At 19.3% G+C, this 25,382-nt stretch overlaps 3 protein-coding genes across 3 annotated transcripts, besides 3 other annotated features; 2 read left to right on the forward strand and 1 right to left on the reverse strand.

Moving 5' to 3' along the window:
- Positions 1 to 1,535: 1,535 nt before the first annotated feature.
- Positions 1,536 to 2,680, forward strand: PGO_002425 (variable surface protein; the record flags this gene model as incomplete). The annotated part of the gene is made up of 3 exons (XM_028691125.1): positions 1,536 to 1,592; positions 1,694 to 2,401; positions 2,525 to 2,680. 3 exons carry the CDS (start codon positions 1,536 to 1,538, stop codon positions 2,678 to 2,680), a joined length of 921 nt encoding a protein of 306 aa, XP_028546926.1.
- A 6,348-nt stretch (positions 2,681 to 9,028) lies between these two features.
- Positions 9,029 to 9,046: a sequence feature (nonsense mutation produce stop codon;~variable surface protein).
- A 183-nt stretch (positions 9,047 to 9,229) lies between these two features.
- Positions 9,230 to 10,471: a sequence feature (nonsense mutation produce stop codon;~variable surface protein).
- Positions 10,472 to 10,572: 101 nt separating this feature from the next.
- Positions 10,573 to 10,704: a sequence feature (nonsense mutation produce stop codon;~variable surface protein).
- Positions 10,705 to 14,101: 3,397 nt separating this feature from the next.
- PGO_002435 (variable surface protein) lies at positions 14,102 to 15,251 on the forward strand (the record flags this gene model as incomplete). The annotated part of the gene is made up of 3 exons (XM_028691126.1): positions 14,102 to 14,122; positions 14,249 to 14,959; positions 15,087 to 15,251. The coding sequence occupies 3 exons, from the start codon at positions 14,102 to 14,104 to the stop codon at positions 15,249 to 15,251; spliced, it is 897 nt and encodes a 298-aa protein (XP_028546927.1).
- Positions 15,252 to 19,478: 4,227 nt separating this feature from the next.
- Positions 19,479 to 20,463, reverse strand: PGO_002440 (variable surface protein; the record flags this gene model as incomplete). The annotated part of the gene is made up of 3 exons (XM_028691127.1): positions 19,479 to 19,670; positions 19,758 to 20,315; positions 20,449 to 20,463. 3 exons carry the CDS (start codon positions 20,461 to 20,463, stop codon positions 19,479 to 19,481), a joined length of 765 nt encoding a protein of 254 aa, XP_028546928.1.
- Between the last annotated feature and the right edge of the window lie 4,919 nt (positions 20,464 to 25,382).

Consider the following 25,382-nt stretch of genomic DNA (forward strand, 5'->3'; position numbering starts at 1 on the left):
TCATAACTACATTTATGTATAATACATAATATTTGTTCTTTTATGGTATATTATTAATAAATATAGCATGAATATAGAAATTAAAATATATTTTCCTTATAGTTAACACACGCACGAAAAAAATATATGTTAAGGCGTATAATAAATACTGAAAGTTTGTTTCAAAATTATATACTAAAAATAGCAACAAATTTATAAAATTATTTGCATTTATTTTTTTTATAATTAATAAATAAAAAATTATTCTTATACAAATATCATAAAATAGTAAATTGTTATAAGAACTCTTACGACACATTTATCTGTTATATCTCCATATATGTTGTTTTCAAACTTAAATCAATAATTAATGAAAATTGATAAAATAAAGCTACTAAAATTATATTGGTTATTCTATGCATTTAAATAGTATTAATAAAATTCTTATATTTATTCATCATAATTATAACACATTATATATATTTTTTAAATGTTTTTTTGTATACGAAGAAACTGTTTCATAATTTAAAACTTGTATACATTCAATTGATATAATGTTCAGAAAAAATATATATTTATAAAAAGCAATAAATTATATCTTATGAATGCAAAATGCACACAAAAAAAAACGGTTAAATATCATCTTGTTATAATATTTGTTATTTACGGCATGAGTATCAATGTTTTATAAAACGTTTCATCACTTTTACAGAATAATAACATATTAGAAATGTGAACATTATACCAGAACAACATATAATACATGATTATATATTTTACTTTAAATTTAAATAGGTGTATGAATTATGCATTCTGATATTTTTTTAAATATGCTTTTATAGTGTTGAAAGCTCTTACTAAAAAAAAATATATGTGAATACTTAAAATATTAAATAACCTTGCATATTAAAATTATTTTAATAAATATATTATATTGACCCATTTTTATGTTTTGTGTATTGAAATTACATAGAATTCATGAAGATACGATAATTCTTACTAATATGTATCAATTATTCTTTATATAAGCACAACCAAGTCACTAACATCTGAATCCTAAAACCTAATTATTTATTCTATGAATTCATGCTTTTTACACTAAAATATATTTTATTGTGTAAAATAGTTATATAGAAGGAAAACGTTAATTATATATAAAGTTAATAAAATGTATTAGCATTATATATTTTTTTTACTGAGGGTGTTGCAAAAATTATATAATCATCAAATTTTAAGGCTCTTCGAACATTAAACTTTAAGGAGGGGTAACATTTACATTTGTTTCTAAATTATATTTTTATGTTTTTCATTTTTTCATTGAAAAAATTAATAATATGTATAATAATTAATAAATAATTCCTACTATATTTTATACTGTATAATAGATAGTGATAAGGAGAGACATACACATATTTAACTTTATTCTGTAACTGTGTAATTTTGTGACATAGAGTCCAAACATATTATGCACACTCATATTTAAAAATATATTTTCATGCTGATAATTTTTATTATTTTATTTATTTAATCTGAAAAAGGAAAGAATATTAACTGAGATGGGGAAAACTATAGTATGTTCGAATTATTGTAATGTAAATTACAACATTATAATTGTATTCACACATAAATTTCTATAAATATATTATAAAATGTATTTTAACCTAATATAATTTTTGTTGCACTATTGATTTATATTTACTTTTTATTTTTACAGTATGAATTTGTAAATTCATTTAGTGAATGTGAATTACTTTTTAATTCTTCAATAACTCATAGCAATGGTGAGTTTACAAGCCAATGTTCGAATATAAATAATGTGTTTTCAGACGTTTTGGGTACTATAAATAATACAATATGTTCAACAGTTATGGCATATTTGAAAAAAATACATGACACGTCTTATGACAGAATAAAAGAAGCAAGTTGTAAATACATGTACTTTTGGATGTATAATAAACTTAAGGGGGAGAATAAAGCTATCTATACCAAAACACTTTATGACATTATTCTCTTTGTTTATAAAAGAAATAGTGATACTCCTATTTGTAACGATTTTATAAAAACTAATATAACAGACAATCATATGCAAAAAGTGAATGATATGTATGATCTGTACACTAAGTTAAATAATATTAATGATACAAAAATTTGTCCTGAAGATAAAAAATGCTATTGTGCCAATAAGTGTTCCAATATATATATGAATTATAAGGATGCTTGTAATTCAAATAACAACAAGGATTTCTGTAGTTCCCTAGATGAATTTAGAGTTCAATATAATGCAATAATGAAAAATAAAATTTGTAAAAATCTCGATTACCAAATATTACCATCTTTCCGAACAAGTAATTCTATTGTTCCTATATCAATTACAATTGTTTTAATATTAATATTATTATTGTTTTTATGTATCCTGTATAAGGTTAATAATGATATACTTTATTCATATTTATAAAATAAAATTATTTTATAAATACTTTAGAAAAAAAATATATATTAATAAAATTATAATTTTAGTATATAACAAATTTTTGTTATAACTTAGTGCACCTCATGTGGTTCTCATGTTCATCATATACTAAAAAGAAAAAGGAATAAATGGAATAAAACAGATGAAAAATGGAATGTATTGCAACAATCAGAAAATTCCAAAAGTATATCCGATGATATCAGATATAACCTATTATATTCTTGTGATTAATTTGTGACAAAATATAGTAATCGTTGAAAAAAAATTCCTTAAGCCAAATATAAGTACCTGTAAAAAAATTAAATGTATTATATTTCCTTTATTAACTTCAAAAAAAGGAGAAACAATTAATATAATAAATGAAAAATAAATATACATTTGTAAATTTGATAATATAATATTCAAAACAATAATCCAAATATTATTCATTATGAGAAAAAATAGTGAATAATAATATTATGTATATATTACATGATTATGTTGTTTTAACATAATGAATTTTAAGTTAAAATAAATTCTCTTAGTTTACAATTCATTATTTTATTAATAAAACGATCATATACTATGTTTGATTAAACAATAATGCATATGTACTTTAAAAAATATAATATAAAATGTCTTATATTTTTACATAGAAATAAACCTTTAGAAATGTTCTATTTTTCTGTTATATTAAAAAAGATACAAAGGTATAAATCAAATATAAGCAATCAATAATAAAACCTAGACGTTAACAGAAAAAAACAAATAATATTAAACTTTAAGCAATTGATTCAATTAGGTATTAGAATAGAGTATTGGAATATTAATTAATGAATTATATATTTACATAAGAATAATTAAAACATCCTGTAGTACATGTATTGTTATGACGCATGTTACAACAAATGAAGATATATTAAAAATAATATACATTTTCTTATCGAAGAAAAAATTGTAACAGTATTGCCTACTTGCAAAGTTTCGTATGATTATGCTCATTGTATCATTCTAAAAAAAAAAACACATATGCCCTATAATTATAAATATATTGTACATTAATTTATTTGTAAATTTAGATGGATTAAATCATTAATAATATATAAATTTTATAATTGTTAATACATGATAAACTTTATAAAATGCATGAATAATTATATTATTATATATACGTATTTTTGTATATATAAAAGTGCTATGTTAAAGTATATTTCATATTTTACTATGCATTTGTAATAAATACATTCCATTGTTTTTATATCATCCTGATTTAATATCATAGTTATATATATTTTTCATATTTTATAAAAATGACATTGTAATTTCTTTAATATGTATAAAATAATACATTCATTTCGTAATAAGAATTCCATATTTCTATCATTATTTTATATAATTATTCAATCAATTATATTTATATTAGCAAGTATTTATAATAAAAAAATCATGGTTTTCTTTTTCATATTTTGTATTTACTCTAATTGTTCAAGTGCTGCATTTATATTTATAAAATCAAGAAGTGCATGCTATAATAAATATGTTGCTAATTACACTCAGTAATAATGAATCTGTATCACTTTAATGTTTATTATTTTGTAATAATTTCTTGATTAATCCAGCCTGTATCTGCGCAACGAAAGTATTAAACTAATAAAAAATATATAAATACAATACATGAATCAATTATATTTCTATAACTGTAACTTTTTTCTTATTTAAATTAATAATAAAGTACACTTCATTAATATTTTTATATATTTATTTTATGTTAATTTGTTATTTACCACACTTATGATTATAGTTCTCAATAGAATTAAAATAGTGTTGAGTATATATTGAACTTATAAATTTATTAGTCTCTTGATATTCGTCAACTAAAGCATAGTTCTCTTGGGGAATACCCCCATGGAATATCCTATCCTGTTGAATACTGTATGAGATTAAAATTTTATCTACATTAGGAGTTCTTAATACATTTATAAAAAGTGAGATTAATATTACTGTATACATGAAGATTTGTAGAGTATAGAAATTCATTCATCAAAAGTAAATGTTCATATAGGACAATTCTAGATGTGAAATCAATGGAAAAATTTATCTTTCTATATACAATATGAGATTTTAGATACTGATATATTCTTTCCCATATTTTGTTAAACTAATATTTATACTTAGAATATAATGTTTGTAGATTATTTTAATTCATTATACAAATAATATTTATCCTAATAAAAAACAGTGTAATTGTTTTAATATATATTTTTCAATAATTTAGTACATATATTTTTTTCTAATGCTATTATAATTTTTGTTATTATATAACTCCATAAAAAATTATTCAAGGAGTTCTATAAAACTTTTCTTATGATCAACTTTTAATCTAGATATATTAACTAATTCATTTAACAAATATAAAAAATAATTCACATATATGGAAGGTATTTTTTTTAAATATTTCCTTTATAACACGTACTTTTTAGTTTCTAATAACTAAGCATAATTTTTATCATTGAAAAGTTCTATTTATTTATTAATATTGCAAAAATCACTTTGTAAACATTTAGTTATTAATTCCATATTTCTTTGATTCGAATCCTTTAGTAATTCTGTTTTAATTCAATTTGAATTCAGATTTTCTTCATTGAAATCTTGATAAATATATAATATATGTTAAGAATAATATATAAAATATTTTTAAAATGTTGAAGAAATAATAATTATAAATTTTGCACAAATTAAAGTTTAAGACATGCTCCTGTTGCCATTTTCAGTAACCTTTATTATATATACATATCACGTACATTTATAGGAATGAAATATACATGACGCTTGAAAGGATTAATATAAATGAATCATAAACATATATAATATTACAAAAATTGAATTATTGTATATGATCCTACAAGTAAAAATTAAATTTAGAATTAAAAAAGAATATCTTAATCTCATGTAATGTATACATTTTATTTTTATATCTATATTATTGAAAAACATAAATCATCACTCATTAATTACATAACGTGTCAATGTACATACTAAAAGACGTAATATAAATAAAATAAATTTATTATGCACATTTATCAAAATTTGCAAATGTGAAAGTAGATTTATACTATAAACAAATTTACGAACACTATAATATTAATGTTTTAAATAGATATAAAATAATTTAACATAGTGAATATATCCTTTTTTATAAACATGGACATATGTTTCACGTGTTCTTTAATTTTAAATGTAATAATTTTCTAAGAAAACATAAAAAATTAATTTTGTCTCTAAATTTTCATTAAATCACATATTATAATTCCATAGTATTATATATAATATAATAGAACTTGCTTAAAAGTTACCCATAGACGCAAACAAATACAGTGAATATGTCATGATATAAGAATATATATAACATGATATGTTTAATGATGTAAACACAAATAATTCTGTAATCTATTTTTATTTTAATCGTATAAAGTGATACATTTTAAATTTTTTAATATCTGGAATATAAAATATAAAGCTATTCATTATATATATAATTACAAATATGCAATAATGCATAATAATACTAGTATAAATAAAATTTTGTGTTTCGTATTAAAGAAATGTTATAACAGGATAAATATCATAAAAAGCGTTGACCCAGAAAACATATAATTCTTAATATACTAAAATATATATATAACAAAGGAAAAGATATAAATTTTATGTATGGCCTGCATGAATGAATAAAATAAAAATGAAAAGTAACACATTATACAGCTTTTTTTTTATTGCAAACATTTAAAATACTTCAAAAAAATAAACCACATTGAGCTATAAAAAGTTAATTCATTATAAAATATATCGTATTTTTTATGTAAAAAATATGAAGATAATACATGTAAAGCTTTATTAATCTAATCATTTTCATAATAAAAAGTATTTTTTATGAATTTTTTTTTATATATATAGTTCACTAAAAAATAATAAAAACCTTTTTATTAATCCATAGAAATAAATTAAATACAAAGAGAGTACTATATATAATTCCATATTTGTATATTTTCTTAATTATTTCTTTCTCTATTTTTATTTAAAATAGTATGTATAGAAAATGATTACGATACTTAATGAGAAGGTAAGATATTTTGTTTAAAATGAATTTAACACACCACAAGATTTTATAATGTTTTAAAGAACAACAATTTATTAGTTCAAACATTTGTTGAGATAGCATAGATGTTCAATGTGGATTCTTTAAACTATGTTGACGAAAACCTATTTCCATTAAAAGTTAAAACTTCAACAGTTTTTTCGAATTCATTGCAATCCCCATTTTTATCATTCAAATATTTAACATTCACCTATACATTATAATTTTGATGTGTATGTAAATATAGTCACCTATTAGCCTTCTAGTAGGAAATGTTATTCGTATATATATTTACATGTTTTTTTTAGAAATAATCTTGATTTTTCTGAAAGTTCTACATAATAACCAATATTAATTTATTACTAGATATTTATAATAAAAACTTAAGTATGCATATATATTTTCCTCTTTAAGTTTCATCGAGATTCATAATGTATGAATGATGTTTAATAACATAATTTTATATATATCATTTCTATAGGCGTATTAATAAGGAACACATATCATATTAATATAACTATGCATTTCTTTATATTTATTTAAAAACCGAAACAACTAATTATTCGTAAAAACATTTCTTGAATTTAGATTCACATTAAATTAGGCTTGTGTTATTACTATAAAATGGGCATTTTTTGCTATAAAAAAGTTTACAAGAAAAATTAATAATACAAGCCTCGTAGAACACAATACAGGGCAGTACTTTATTATTTTTTAAAATTTTAATTCATAAAAAAATATAGTGTTTTTTTATTAATGATTCAGAGTTTGACAAAAAATTCTTAATTCCAATAAAAATAAGTAGCTATATATTTTGTAAAATATATTTTATTATTACTTTTTTTTCTTTTTAAATTTTGTCTATAAAAAAATCTTTTTCATATAAATTGTAATTTTTTTACTCTGTATTATCATTCATGTTTTCGTAAAATGGTGTTTTATATATTAGTTATTACATTAATTTGTTTTCTATTAAATTCATTCTTCCACTAGAGCTTATTATTAAATTATGTGTTATATATAAGTGAGGCCCTTACTATTTTGAATACATTCATATAGAATGATTAATTTTTACAAAATATATAACGTATAATTATCATTAAATAAATTCTCATTAATTCTTATTTTTTACATTAAAGGAATATATCACTTTTTAGACTGTCGAAAAAAATTTAGTTCACACAAAATATATAAAGGTGTAAAGAAACGCCAAAATTTTAAATTATTTATTTGAAAAAAACATATTATATATATATTTAGAACAAAGTTGCTTTAAACTGTGAACATTCTTCATTTTTTTTTTTTTTTCATATTTTTTAGTTTAAGCTTCACTATTTTTTATAAATGCTTGGGTTCTTTATTTCTTTTTTTTAGTTCTGTAAATTTTAATTTATTTTGTACTTGTATAATTTAATTCATAAAAAAGGGGAAAAATATAGTTATCATTATTATTAGTACTTGTTGTATTTAACTAAGGATTATATTAATTTTTTGTTTCAAAGCAAACTCTTAAGAATAATTTCAGTATACCCAAAAAAAAATTATACGTAGGAACGAAAACATGTAGTCACAAAAGTTATAATATATAATTAAAAAGATATTTTTTAGCATTTCAGCAGCACATATATATAAGAAAAAAAGAAATACAGCACTTTAAGACACTAATAAATATTAAATTTATATTAAATAATATATAGGCATAATGGCGAATAGATTTGGTAATTTAAGGCCAATATAAAATTTACAGTTATGCTATTTATTGACGAATATATGTAACACCATAAGATGGAACATTTATCATCAAAATAAATAAAAAGGCAGATACAGATAAATATTTAATGCGATGGTATTAAAAAAAGTGAAATCACATTAATTATTATTAATAACAGCATTTATAGAAGTTATACCAATTTAAAACCAAAGGTGATCGTGGAATTAAGGAAAAAATATATAATAATGAATGTGTCTGATTTTCAAGATGGAAAAAAAAAATTACAAAATGTATTATATTTGATTTATTTTTTTTACTAAATAAAACTACGAAATTTTAATTGTTTTATTTACATTTTTAATGTTTATATATACTTTGATTATCATTGAATTTTAAAACTCTGCTAGAATATGTAGACACTTACTGTATACTTTTTATAAACAGAAGAACGTAATATTTGTTCTAATATTATTACCTACCGTTAAATCACATTAAAATGTTATGCATAAATCACTATATAGGTACACATATAATTTTATTTAAATGATTCTTCATTTAACGTTTTTACACATTAATGATATGATAAAAAATATTATTTTACAGTAGTTCCTAATACCTAGAAAAATGTACTAATATAAATTCATGTAACAAGAATATATAATTCAATATTAAATGTGTTTCTACTTTTGTAATCAAATAGTTTATAAAAAAATGAAAAAGTAGCAAAAATAATACAATTACTATCAATGCACAGAAAATGGTTGAAATAACCCTTGTAACATCTTCGGAGAAAGAACCTTTGGATGAAGTTTCTTGTGTAACTTTATATAATAATATTGAAGTTAAGATTAACAAGAAAATAAATTAATTAGATCAATTTAAAAATAATAACATAATAAATGCATCCAAATGTGCTGATATAGAAGATCTGAAAAATAAATACAATATATATTTTGAGGGTAATGTAAGTCTTATTTTTAGGGATATTAAAGAAAAAGTGAATAATGTGTTATTTAAGTGTAAAAAACCTGATGAACATTTTATGCTTTTAACATCAGCACATAAGGAACAAACAAAGTTAGAAGATAAATCAGATGTATTTTCCAAAGGAAAAGTAAAATATGAAGCAGAATTAATCTCTCTAGGAGAAACTAGTCAAAAAATATTAGAAAATAATGGAAAACATTATAAAGCAGATTCCTATGAAAACCAAAAATTATCAGACAAAAAATAAAAAGATATATTTTTACTTGAACCTAATACTGTAAATTCTAGTTTCGAGCATCTTAAAGACTCAAATATGGGATTAATATCCTTTGTGCACGAACCTACAGTACCCGAGCATGATGTTGGTCAACCTACTTGTATCAGTGAAAATTGCTTTCCAAAATATTCACTTCAGTCAGAACATTCGACATATGAAGGAAATCAATCTGATCCAATTCTGCATTCTTCACAAAGTAATTCATGGCAGAATTTCGATTCCACGGAAATCCTTGAAACATATGCTGCAAATTTAAGTAGTATTTTTCGCAAAAATAATCTTCTTTATAAAAGTTGTCCTTGTGAAAATAATAAAAATATATATATAGAAGATAAGAATGGAAATAAAATTTCTATTAAGCTTCTTGGTTGCAAAAGTAATAATGTTGAATATTCAACGGGGGAAAATGATAAAGACATAACTCATGGTCATACTAGTGATACTCAAACACTTAATACTAATATGGAACTCCCTGAAATGCATCAAGGAGGTATGTGTTCTGAAAAAGCACAAAATTCACTAAATAAACAATGTTCTAAAAGAACTCCAGATAATGAAAAAGTGACAAGTCAAAGGGGGCAATCACATTACCTTGTACCTTCTGAAATACATGGAGGAGAAGATTGACAAGCAAAAGAAAATACTAATACTTCTCTAAAACATCTTCATAATTGCAATGTAGGAAATGATGAGGAAACACATATAAAAGTACGAAAAGGTGGAAGTATTGATGCTAACATTAAAGACACAAATGTTTATGGAAATACTAAACTTTTTTTATATAACGATATATATCCTGGAGATGGGGTTATAACTAAAGGAGACTCAGTATTAATCACAAAAAATAAAATACCTGAAGAATCTCCCTTAAAATTTTATATTATATTTATTACAATAACATTTACGGGAATTATCATATTTTCTGTTCTAAAAAAAGTAATATATATCTTTATATTTTATGCACAACCAAAAGTCTTATAATTTTACATTCTGATTAAAATTTAATTGTCAAAAATTTATTTTTCTTTACATTATAGTATAGTCCTGTGTGGACAATTTTTAGTAAAAAAAGAGAAGAAAAAAGAAAATTTAAAAGGGTGTTACCAAAAAGAGAAAGGTTTAAAGAAAAAAATATCTCTATATCTTATGACAGATTAGAAGATTCATAACGTAAAAATCCATGAATATATTTATGAATATGTTGAGGAATTGTAAAAAACTAATTAAAATATTTCACTCTAGTATACTACAAAATTATAAAGTTATATGTATAAAAATATCTCTACAAAATTTATTCTAGAAATGTGAAGTTTGTACTTCATAATTCAGAAAAAATACATATACATACCATAGGCTATTATATTAACACATCTTAACAAAAATTTAGTTAAATTGTGTACAATATATAAGGAAGAGATACATATGAATAAAATTCAATACAATTAATTAGATATACAAAAGATGTCGTTAACGTACACAAATCCTACAATATATTTATCCATATACGAATATATGGATTTATAGAAATATCTATTTTAACATGAAAGTTTGAGAATTTTTTAGATTTCATATATAAAAAAAAAATAATTTTCATATTTAATTAAAAAGTATTGATGCATTATACTTAATTTTATCAAATCTTAAAAGAAAAATATATGTGGTGTGTTTTTCTAAATATGTAAGTGAATATGTAATGTACATATTACTGGCTCTTATTTTATTTTGACCAGATGTTCATTTTTTTTTTTTTTTAAATATACAAATATGTTATATAATATTCTGATCAATAGTACTTTAAAAAGTCATTTAATAATTTTTTATGTAATATTATTATTTATACAAGTCAATTTTTTATTTTATGTATAATGTACCACCTTTTTTTTTTCTTTATAAAAATCTCGTTTTACCAAAATGTAATATGAAAAAAGCGATTTCATTAAATATACATTAATATAATATTTATTCTATAAATTGTATTTTTCCATAATTAAATACGTATTTTCATAAAATACTGTTATATTCTTTTTTAATATTCCTTCTTTAGTAAATAAATATGTGTTGAAATAGAGTATTTAATACTAAACTTGTTATTAACGAAATTATTTACAAATATATCTTTAAATGTACTTTAATAGAATAAAATATTTTATAACTCTAATGAATTATTAATGTAATTAATAAACATTTTTAATGTAAAACATTATCTTACAGCATCATTGAGGATTTCTTTCATTCATAAATACGTTTGAGTAATACATTTCTGGGAAACAACCCTAAGAGGTTATAAACATAAATAAAAAACTATTATTTAGTTTATTATTGAAATTTTAAAAATTATGTTAAATAAAATATTTTTATTTATTTCTTCTTCATAAAGAAAACACAATATATACTTGTTATATTTAAAGAAATAATATAGAATCTGGTACTAATAGTACAACCCATGCATTCAATTGCATGAGGTAGGGCTTTAGTGAGAAAAAATACTTTTTAACAATCTCTTTTCTCAGAATTCAACTATGTATACATAAAATCAATAAAAATTCGAATGTAGCTAATATATAATATAATTTTCATGTATTATCCAATGAAATTAAAGTTCATATCTCAAACATTTAAATTAATACATAAAAAAAAAAAAAAAAAACGATTGAATGTTGTAAATATATATAAAATTATATAATATTTAGCTAATATTAAATTAGATTAGTATATGTTTTTACTTTTTTGAAGATGTAATCATATTTCAACTATTTATTCTTCCTTTTTCATGGTAAATCCATTCATCTTCTTATAATGTATATCATAATAAATTCATATCATAAAATGATTTTTCACTTTTTATATTGAATTATTTTGATTCTTGTTTTTTTAAGAATTATATAAAAAGTAACCGTAATTTTAGATAAAACATAAAACTTTTCATTAAATCAGATAAATAATTTACAATAAAAAAGGAAAATTATATAAATATGAGGTAAAATAATTTCCTTATATAAGGAAATGAAATAAATAATAAATCAAACTTTCAGAAATATTAAAATTAATAAAGGTAGAACATCAATATATTCATTAATATTATATTTCTCTATTTATTTATTTTAATATTTTTTGAATGTATATGAATAAAAAATGCTCTAAAGTAGTGATTTGTAAGAGCTCTTAAAATATTACAAATAAACCTCTCACAGTTAATATAGTGCACTAAAAACAGTTTTTTGTTGTTAAAAATATTGATTCATTTTATACATATATAAATTTATTGTAAAAATATATCACATAATCATTATATATTATTTTTTTTTTTTTAATAATTATAATATAATCATTTATATGTATAAAACATTCAATGACATAAAATGTGTGACTGTAAAAATATATAGAAGAAAATAAAAGGTGGAATATATTTATTTTTCTTAAAATTATATATTCATATAAGAATAAATTATTCCCAAATAATATAGAGTCTAGTTATGTAACAATCTGCTATGTAACATTGAAAAATATGCATAAAACTTGGTAGAAAATATATGGCATTATTTATGACAAATTTATGAAAAATATTCATACATTTTAATAATTTAATGATTATATCACATATTGTGTAGATATTTTTTTTTAATATAAATTTCTCTTTACTTTTATGTTAAAGTTACTCTTCAAATATGATATAAGTTTTTCTTAATTTTTTTTTGTCATTGATACGCTATGCACTCAAATATACTATTGCATTATGCATAGTAATCATAATTAAATAATTATTAAAAAAGCATGGTCACAAATAATATATAATAATATAAACTCTAAAAGATATAATGTAGAGAAATAGGGAAAACATGTATTTTATTAAGGACGTTTTATTTTTTGAATTTTTATATATTTATCAAGAGAACTTGTGAGAAAAATATTTTTAGATGATAATATATTTATTTATAACCATTTAAATTTTTAATCATAATAAATTTTTGTTATTATTTGTAAATGTTTAATTCATGCTAATTTACATAATAAATACTTTATAAAATGATTCTTAAGGTAAATAATAAGTAATGAATATGCCTTTTCATGTTTGTCAAAAAGCTTGTATATGATTGATATAAATATTTTATAACTGAATTTACATGTATTCAATATTTAAAATCAGTTAGAAAAATATGAATAAATATATTTAATAATATTATTAACTATATAAATGCATATTTCATTCAATTTTTGTGTAAAACAAATAATTTATATTATGAATAATATATATAGAAATATCACATATGTAGTGTTAACTACATAAAAATATTAAGTTTTTTCAATATTATAATATTTTTTTATCAATGTTTATTTAAAATAAAAAATATCAAACTAATCCCGAATGCATAATATTACCACATATTAATACATAAGAAGTGTTAAATATAAATATTAAAAAATGTGACAATTTTATAAATAATAAAAATCAATATATATGGTCTAAATATACTGTACATTTTTATATTTTAACACGTAAATAATTGTAATAAAAAAATATAAGAACTAGTATTAATTAGCATAAGCAATAAATAATGGTTGAAATTGATGATGAGGAGCCAGACGTATGTTTCTACTTGCAACTAAAATAATAATTTGTGTTAATATTAAAACTCTATTATTTTTGGAAAGAGTTACGTCATTTATTTTTCAAAATATTTATATTTTGGCATATATTATGATATTATTTTTTAGTTCGATTTTACTGGTATATTTCCATCATGTGTTCAAGAGTATAATGCAGCTGAGAAAAATAGCAATACAAGTGTCATATTAAATCCATTTAATAATATATGCGTTGGAATTAAGTCACAATTAGGTATTACTGGTGCTTACTTCGTATGGACTTGTTCAGTTCTTAGTAACTATTTAGAAACTATTAAAGTTAAATCAAATGAAGATGATATAAAACGAAGTTGCAAATATTTCAACTACAGATTAAAAAATGAACTTAAAAAAATTAATCATTCTTGCAGTGGAGAAAGAGACTGCTACGAAAATATGATAACCGTATATAATAAAAAAAATAAAAAGGGACTTGATAAGTGTAGGAATCATGTTGAAAATCTTGATGAAGTTATATTTTCTAAACTTGGGAACTTAAATTGGCTATATAATAATCTTGGAAATTTTGAAACTGATAGTCATAAATGTCCTTCCAGTAGAACATACTTTAATAAATATTTGGACATTTATAAAACATGTCATGCAAATGATAACACTAGTTTTTGCGAAGTACTGAAAAAATTTAAAGAAGAACATATGAACAGTAAAAAAGATGAAAATACATGTACTCTAGTTCCACGAATATTACATCAAGCTAACAAAGGAGGTATGCGTAAGGTTATTTTAACTGTAACTCTTTTAACTTTCACAGTATTAATAATTATATTCATTTTATATATGGTTAATAATAAATTTGGTTTAAAAAATTCATATTACCTTATACTTTATACTACGAATGATTTTGAAAAAAATTATATTAAACTTAACATATATTGATAAAAATGTAACATTATATATTTGTTATCAGTATACCCCTTATGGATCATATGTAAAACCGTGTATAATGAAATTAAAAAATATGTGGAATATAAAAAATAAAGAACAACCTTTTTTAGTAGACTCAGTTGAAGGAGCATATAAAAATATGATTGGTAAAAATTATCTAATATCATATAAATCTAGAGAATACTAATAAATATATAATACCAACTAACAAATTTACTATAGTTTCGTTTATGTAACTAAAATAAGATTAAGATTTTTGGTTTTTGTAGAAAAAAAATAATTAATTATTAAAACGATAATATATTAATATTATAAAGTAATCATAGAGTAATACCCTAAAAATTTTACAATTTAAGTCAATAAATGAAATAAAAATTACAAAATATATTCAAATATAACAAATTGGAATTATGAGTTTTATCAAAAATATAAATAATTAATAATAAATATATATCTATTAATAATTATTACATATTTTATATTAATTAGGTTATATACAAATATTAAAATTCATTATAATAATAATTACAAATGTATGTTATTTATTAAAAATAATGAATAATAATTATATTTAAATAATCCATTAAGTGGAATTATATAGATAATATTTAATTATAGCATATATATTATTTTAATAAGTATAATAAGACACCACCTTGGATATTGAATAATGGAATGCATAATAAAAAAAAAACTGTCAATAGTATATCTTTACCTTGAACAAAACATATTATATTGTGAACACATTAATATTTAATAAACCATAGATAATTATAATTATATTTTAATATAATATATATAAGCATAATTGAATAATACAAAAAGAATTATGAGAATATTATAACTATATTAAATTATATTCAATAAAACTTATAAATATAACGTCTTAATGAAGTACCAAGATACGCATACATATATTTAAGAGATGAAAATAAATATATCATATTTCTTATATAGGACCATGAAGTATATTTATGTATATTAGTATTATATTATCGTATTAATTAATAAAAAAATATGTTATAAAATGTATGCATTTAAAATATATAATCATTATATATCTTAATAATGTTATTATAAACTATACTTTTTATATATGTTATATATATTTATTCCATGTATAATAATATTAAGTGTGGTTCTATTGGCATATGATATTTATGTTGTAATATCTGGGGCTTATATATAAATTGTACAAATGAAGCATGTAAGTATAACAATAAAGGTAAAAATATTTATTAGAGTAATATTTTAATATCGTCTTTAATATAAATGGCATGCTCTATAATGATGTAAGAAAATCATAAATCGGCACAATATATATTATTAATATTTTATTCTAATACACATAGCTAATTATAATAAATATACCTATTTCAAGGTATGTGATTATTAATTAAAGATTTTAAATAAATATATTAAATTTTCATTCAATTTATTAATAAATAAACACCTATCTTGTTTTATACTGATAGAAGAAATAACATAATAAAATGTACCAAATATAATATGTGGAAAATGAATTCATATTATTTTATAGTATATGTAGAATTTATATTTATTCCTTTTTATAAATGATATTTATATACATTTTCTTTTATTTTTTAATATTATATAATTTTTGTATTTTCTAATATTTTGAGCTATATACTAGATATTCAACTATTTTTTATGTAATGCATCATAATGTATGAATGCATGTATATATTGTGGGTCATATTTGTTCTATAGTTACAGAATAACATAATGTATATGTATAATAACAATATAAATTTTTTTCCCTTTACAGTTCTGACGTATTTTTCTTTGTCTGTTTTTTTATATGAATTTATAAACCCTATTAATAGAAATATTATAATAGTGTAATGTTTCATGAATATATTTATTTTAGAAATATATAAATAAAAAACCATTATTATTAATATCATCATATATATATGAGTTATTATGTTATATATTTATATTTATGTTATATAGTGCATTATAATGAAATATTATTATATGTTTATTCCTAAACTACGAGCCATATATTTTTTTTTTTTTTTTATGTTATAATAATATAAGAAAAAAAATACTATATAAGAATATACCATTATTTAAATAACAAATATGATAAAACTTATTCTTCATTAATTATACTGTATATATATTTATATTGAATTATTTGTTAAATTTTCATATTTTAACCTAATATAATTAAACTAATGATTTATTTTTTTCATATATAATGTGTTAAACATTTGAAAATAAAGAAAATAACATATGAAAAATATACAATTCATGATAAATGTTGTTTTTAATTTGTTATTGCAAAGGATGAATTATTGCAGTTTCACTTTTTATACTTAAGTGATTAGAATTTTGCCTTTAGTAAATACTCTATTATATTAGGTAACATAAATATTATAGGTTAACAAAATGGTTTTTTATTTCTAAGATAATTATATCTAAATAAATTGCATAATAATTGATAAAATTTTTTTATTATATAACTACTAAAATTATCTTATGATGTTTTATATTTTAGTGTTATCATACTGTATTCAAATATTTTTTCATATTTAGCTTGTGTATTCATCATGGATTTATTCAATGAATATATTAATTCAATTTTATTTATTATAATGCCATTATCATACACATATAAATTTATTATATAAAATAGAATTATTTTTTGAAAATTTTTAAAATACTGATATTTTTTCATTATTTTCTTTTATAATTCATGTATAATGATAAAACACGTGTATATAATATTATATATTAATCATATTTAAAATATAATTAAATCCTATTAAGATATAAAATAGTTTATAACATATATATAAAGGCTTATCATTATTTCACAACCAACAAGATATATGTGCTCTAGGATATTAAAACATATATATTTATAAATAATAATTATAGGAAATCTACTAATATATATAATAATACAACATTATTGGCAATAAATATTTACTGTCATAATGTTCTTATATATTTAACGGAAATATATGTTTTATAATATTTACTAAGTATGGTAAATTGTTAAACAAGATCAAAAAAAAAAAAAAAAACCCTAAATATATTAAATGAATATACATTTTAATAATTTTAAATATTTTACTGAAAAAATAAGGAATGACAAACAATATATAACAATTGGGAAAAAAAAAATTTAATCTTATCAAAGTAACTGATTATATTCCCAACATAATATTGCATAAAAGTTATTCATGAAATATTTATACTTCAATGAATTTATATAATTAATTTGAATACTTAATGAATCATAAATATAATTTTAATACATACATTGAATATACTTGTGCTCTCATAAATAATATATTTTGAATTAGTTTAACTCATAAATATAATTATTTTCCTCGAATATATTATAAAGGTAATGTTTCTTATTGTATCCTATTTGATTTAATTATATTGTTTAAATATAATTCTATTATAATATATTTCGATTTGGGTTTATTTATGTAAAGATAAATTGTTTACATTTTAGAGTTCCTTATATTTAATTAAAAAATACTTCTCCTAATTATAAAATGAAATATTATATAGAATTACTTTTACTGCTATAATATAATTCTTAATTTGCATATTATGTAAATCTTGAATTAAAATAAAACTTTTTATTTATATTTATGTTATATTCAGTTTTAATTTATGTAGCATTCATCAATATATTATTATTGTTAGATATATGTTTTTCCGTTTGCAATTAAATATAAAATATATTAATATTTTATTATTTTCTTTTCAATTTTTTTTTTGATGTTGTTTATATATAGTGATAAAAAAAAAATAATTCAAAAGTTATTATTAATGTATATATAAATACGTAGAAATAATTTATACAATAGGGATTACACTAATATCACGATTTGTATTACGAATATATATTATATAATATATTAATATTTAGTTTATAATATATTACTATAAAAATTAAAGTTACATTATTTAAACTATTCAATAGTTAATCAAGAAATTAAAAGTGATGTTGAATGAAATTTTTCGTTTAAAATTTAAATACATTGATAATTTCTTTTTTATGTTATCATATAATTTAATTTCAAACACTGATATTTAAATTAAAATATAAATTTACTTCATTATTATAGCAATTTTTTCAATATATCATGTTATTTAAGGAACTATTTTCTATATGATTTTTGCATACCTATTTAAAGGAGATTAATCAAGACATCTTCTTTAAGTTATATATTTAATGATAATATTAGGTAGAATTATATAATATATTATATCTATTATTCCATGTAATGCTGTCGAATACTTCTGGAGGTTTCAACATTGTAAATATTTTATCTATATTATTGCTATAATATTTTTTTCTAAAACGGTTGATGTATGAACGCCATGGAATAAACTGTTTCATAATAAAACAAATTATGTATTATATATGTGATTGATTAGCACTAATCTTTAATTTATTTATAGAAATCATTTTATCGTATAAATATTTATAAATGAAATAATAAATAACCTTATTCAGAATTAATATTAAAAGAGAGATTATTAATATTATAGTAAATGGAATTAAAATAGCTTGTTTAGTACTAGTTCTAGAATAAGGTAAAGTTATATCCTCATATTTAATGCACGGTAACATTTTGCATTTAACTGTATCACATGTTTCAGTTATATTTAGTTTATTTTATTCATTACTAATAACTTCTAGGGTCTCACAAAAATTGCGATCACCATTAGATTCACATGCATTATGAAGGCGCATATATATATCTGCAAAATCATCTGCACAATCGCATTTTTGCTTTTTTTTACAAGGAACAAATGTATTATTTTTTATACCATAAAGTCTAATATTCAAATCACAAATATATGTGAATATTTTCAATTCTTTATAGAATATTTTGTACTCATGTTCATCAATATCATTTATAAAATAAGCAGTTTTTTTATATATATTGAGTAATTCCTCATAAAACTCTCTGATAGAGTTAATATTTTTTTCAGCATTTAGGTGATACTTATGTATCCAGTAATATAAGTATATTAAACCATTTTTTTCTAATGGATTTTTGAAATCATTATATATGTAATATAAGTATTCCATCACCTTATGGCACATTTTTTCTTTAGCATGCTGATTAGTAGCATATAAAAATTTATTATTAATGTTCTTGCAGTATTCATTCCATTCGCTGTTATCTTCACGACAATTTTCCATAATATTCATATATTTTGAAAAATTTTTATCTAATATATCATACTAAAAATAAGAAAAAATGAATTGTGTTACAAAATCTATATTATGTTGAAGCTTTTTTTTTTTAATAATTATGCATAGATTAATATATAAAAAATCTTATGTTATAATAAATATTATTTTATTAAAAACACACAATTTTATCCCCCATATTAGATATAATTACAAATGTTTGCTAACCAAATGAAAAAAATAATAAAATTTATAAAAGTAAATATAAGCGCTTTGAAAAATAAAGACATGTCGTATAAAGAATCTCACATGTTTTCTTTCTTATAGTTATATATTTCATATAAAAGAAACATATAATAGATAAGTACATTTTATATAGCATAAAATATACTAGAATTAACTTGTGAATACATTATATTTTTATAATTTTACTATTAAAAAAAGAAATAAAAATAAATAAACAATTTTATAAAAATAATAATTTTTATAAATAAAATATAATAACATACCATTGTGCTAAAATTATAGAATTTCGTTAATATATTTTAAGGATAGAGAATATGAAAGTTGATATATATTGCTAATTTTAATATATATAATATTATGGTAATTCATCTTTATATTCATGTTATTACCATACACATAATTAAATGCATAAAATAGAAAGAAATAAAATAAACTTGTTTGGATGTTCAAGTCCTATGAATTTCTTTATTTATATATAATATAAATTGAAATATTTATTAAAATGAATCATACATGATACTGTACCGTATATATGTTAACAATTTAATATTCTTTATCATATTAAATGATATTAGGGTTTCATTTTACATTTATTATTAACACATTGCTGATATATATACAGAATTATAAAAATAGAATTATTTTCTATGTCTTTTTTAAGTGTCATGTCCACATACATATATAAGTAGATAAGAGATATATTTTCTTTATTATACATATGATATAACAGAAATTACTATTCTTCTAACATTTTATTAAGCTACACTGCATAATAATATAATAGCAGTACTCAACATAAATATAGAGCAAAATGAATATTTTTTTTTTTTTCCTTGTTACTGTAAAATATTAAACAAAATTTCATATAATTTCGTCTTTATAAATATATTTTAACTTTTTTAAGAGTTAAAATATTTTTATAAGTGTTATAATATAAAGATTTGGAACGTTGAATAATATAGTACATAAATAATAAAACAATATTAGTATTAGTAGACATATTATGCTTGTATGATACAAATGATTATATTATTTCAACACGTAATACATTATTTTAATCATTAGCTACACATTAAAATATGTATATAATATTATATTATGATGAAAAGTAAAAATATAAAACATGCTTTTGTGCGTTATATGAACGACAAACTTCAAAATATAATTAGTAAAATATATAATATCTAATTATTTGAGTGAATTGTAAGGATAAATATAAATTTATTTCAAGTATTTTCCATTTTATTACTTAATCGTCTAAAAAAAATATTATTTTAGTATAAATTTTTTTTTGTATTCGTAATATCTTCATTATAAGTATTATAACAGGACAACATTAAATAATTATTGGGAAACTTTTCGAATAATATAATTGTAGAAATATTATATTTTATACCTATGCTTAAATTCTTTATATTATATTTTTATAATGTAATAAATAATGTATAATAATGTACGTAAATTATACTTAATCTATATATATAATATATTAGAGTATATTTTTTTTAATTAATATTACTATATTTTCGTAATTTGGTATATTTATGTATAAGATATCATCATTAGCAGATAATAAATAACATATTATATATACATAATTTTCATATGACATTAATATTGAATAAGTATATTTTTATATTAATATAATTTTTATATTAATTATATTCATAAAATACTAAACATAATTCACCCCAATTATTTATTTATTAAATCTTTTTATTTTATAGAAGTGCTTACATTTTCTATATCCTGATTATAATTATATATTGTTTCTATCCATATATATAATAATATGATCATTTTTACTTGCAATATATAGAATATACGATATACTAAAAATATTATTAATCTGACAAATAATGAAAAAATAAATTAAATTTTTGTTATATTATTTTCTAGGGATTCCTGATATTATTGGAATATTATTTTTAATAAATAAAACAATGGTATATATACTACATATATATAAGTACTTTTGTGCAATTACAATTTTTAATCCATTAAGCTATACAAAAATTATACAATAAATAATGAATTTTTAAACTTACTTTTTTTATTTTAATTTTATATAATATGATTTAATAACATATAATTATCATGTCATTATAATATAAAATTTAATTTATAGATTAAAACACACTACTTTTGATATATATAATACCATGCTACTTTTCAGAATTAATAATTTCTCCACAGTATATTAATAAATATATTTATTGATCTAATGATAAATTTGAAAAAATTATTATTTCACTTCTTTTATACAAGATTGTATAGTAATAAATGTATATTTTTTGTTCTATAATTCTAAATTCGTATTTTATTTATATATGTGATTTAATGATTTAATATAGGGGAGCTTATATTTTAATTATTATATTTTTTGGAGAGTATTAAATATATATATTTATTTTTTATAATGTTGATTCATAATTTTTATATAATTTAAATCATATTATGGTATATTATTAACCCTCAATACAATTTAGTGTTTATTTACTTAAAAAAATATGTGTACACATATAAGAGATATTTCATTTAGTTTACACTAATATTAAATGTATTTAATAGAGTAATATTGTATATTATGGAAAAGTTTATGAAAAATATTGTTCTTACATTGATAATTTTTGTGTATCTATAATGTGTCTTTATATCTATATCTTCGAAGAAAATCTCCATTTTAAATATATAAAACAGTAATAATAATTCTAAATTTATGATTAAATATTAAAGTGAATTTATTTAAATATTTTTGTTGCTATAAAGTAATTATTTTATAAAAGTTATGAATAATGATTTCTGTGTATGTGCGTTATTTAAAATTATTTTTATTATAGACATCTATATAAAAGAAAAACGGAACAAGATAAAACCCATTACGGATCAGTATCATAAAGAAATGATAACATGTTACTTACATATAAAACAGTGTCTTTTCTTTTATTATTCTATGCACTTTTATGTAAGTTAATATTGGTATTTCTATGTTTCTATATATATGTACTACGCACAAAATTTACACGTTGCACTTTTTGATGATTCAGTTAAACCATTCATTCTGTTCATTGTGTATATATTGTAATAATGAATGCAAAAGTAACATATCTAACATCAAACATTGGTAATATATTTGCACAATGTTGTATTTTTTAAATTATTAATATTAGTTGTGAAATTCTTTTTTATATTTATCTCAATAAACTATTTTATATATTTGAAAAAACATGTTTTTTATTTCTATTTATATAAAGAATATTTCTCGTAAAATTTTTAGTAATTTTTTTAAAATAATATATTTTTCTAAAAACCCCGTATACATCATAATATACACACATTATAATTAAAATATACATTTATTGTTTTCTCATTCTAATATATAGTAAAAAGACGTGTGTATCCTCGTTAAGATTTTAAAAAAATATTGTAAAATTTGGCTCATCCATCTAATTTGATATAAAAAACAAAAATTATATTGAAGTACATCCATTATGTGTGTTTCTTTAATTCATAACTTAACGTGAACAAAGAAAATATTATAAATGAATATTACAGAAAATAGCATTGCATTTATTTAAGACATTTTTTTCTAATATTTGGATATATACGTTTATAGTAAATCTATATACCAGATAAATATTTCTTTAAATACATTCAAAGATAAAACTTATAAAATGAAATATTAAAGTATATATTAAAAAAAGTAAAATATAGAAAAGAGTGAAAACCTGAATAAAACAAATATGTTATATAAACTTATAAATTATATAGATAATGTAAAAATAAATATCACACAAATAATATCCATGAATTTTAAATTAAATACTACTTAATATTATTCACATGTCCACTATATTTTAGTATTTTTCAATAAGGATTATCAATATAATATAATAATGAATGCGTGTAAATCAACATATATTTTTAGAAACTTCTTGAGAGTACTTGTCTTAATACCGTTACATTCTTAACATCCTTTTTTAAATTTACCACAAAAACATTATTGCATATTATTAGGTTTTAGTAATGATAACAATAAATAAAACAAATAATATTATTAATAAAGTAAATAAATGCCAAATTGGTACTTCATTAGTCCATATATATTATTATACATAAATTTAGTTCTATATTATTGACCACTTGATTATATGTTATTTAATTTGTGTACTGTAGAATAGAACATTTTTATTTTATCCTGCATATCCAAAGAATATATTTATATAGAGATCTATCTATTTATCTTATATTAAAGTATTAAAAATCTATATTTATATTAGGCATAAAGCATTAAGGGAAGCATAATTATTAAATTCTCAATTGTTAGTCCTTAACAAATTAATTGTATTTTTTTTATTATTCATTTAATACTTACAAAAGTTGTGTTTATTTCTTATGTAGTTATTTACATTTCTTTTATATTAATAATTTTACATACATTTAAATATGTAAAATAGATGTCATAATATAATTAAAGGATTATACACATCTAAAATGTATAATCGTTTACATTAAAAGAAATATATAATCTTATATTTTAATTAATACTTGTCACATTATTTGAAATATACTTAAAATATTTAATACTAAAAAAATTTTAAATTAAAAAACTGCACTTTTTTTTCATTAGACAAGCTACTATAATAATATTTATTTTATTTTTTCTCTTTTTGATAAATTGTAATAAAAAAAAAGTTATTTTTATATCTAGATGAACCCTATTAAGCAAATTATATTCACATTAATTAAATTATTATATATAAAAGCATTAGAAGAAAAAAGCATATTTGATATTTATTTTTTCTAAAACCATATATATTTTTCCCCCATTACAATATTGTAATGATTTTCTATTGCGTAAATATAGTAGCA

The sequence above is a fragment of the Plasmodium gonderi genome (assembly GCF_002157705.1).
Source record: "Plasmodium gonderi DNA, contig: Pgo-contig_255, whole genome shotgun sequence".
In the NCBI taxonomy this organism is placed as follows: Eukaryota; Apicomplexa; class Aconoidasida; order Haemosporida; family Plasmodiidae; genus Plasmodium; species Plasmodium gonderi.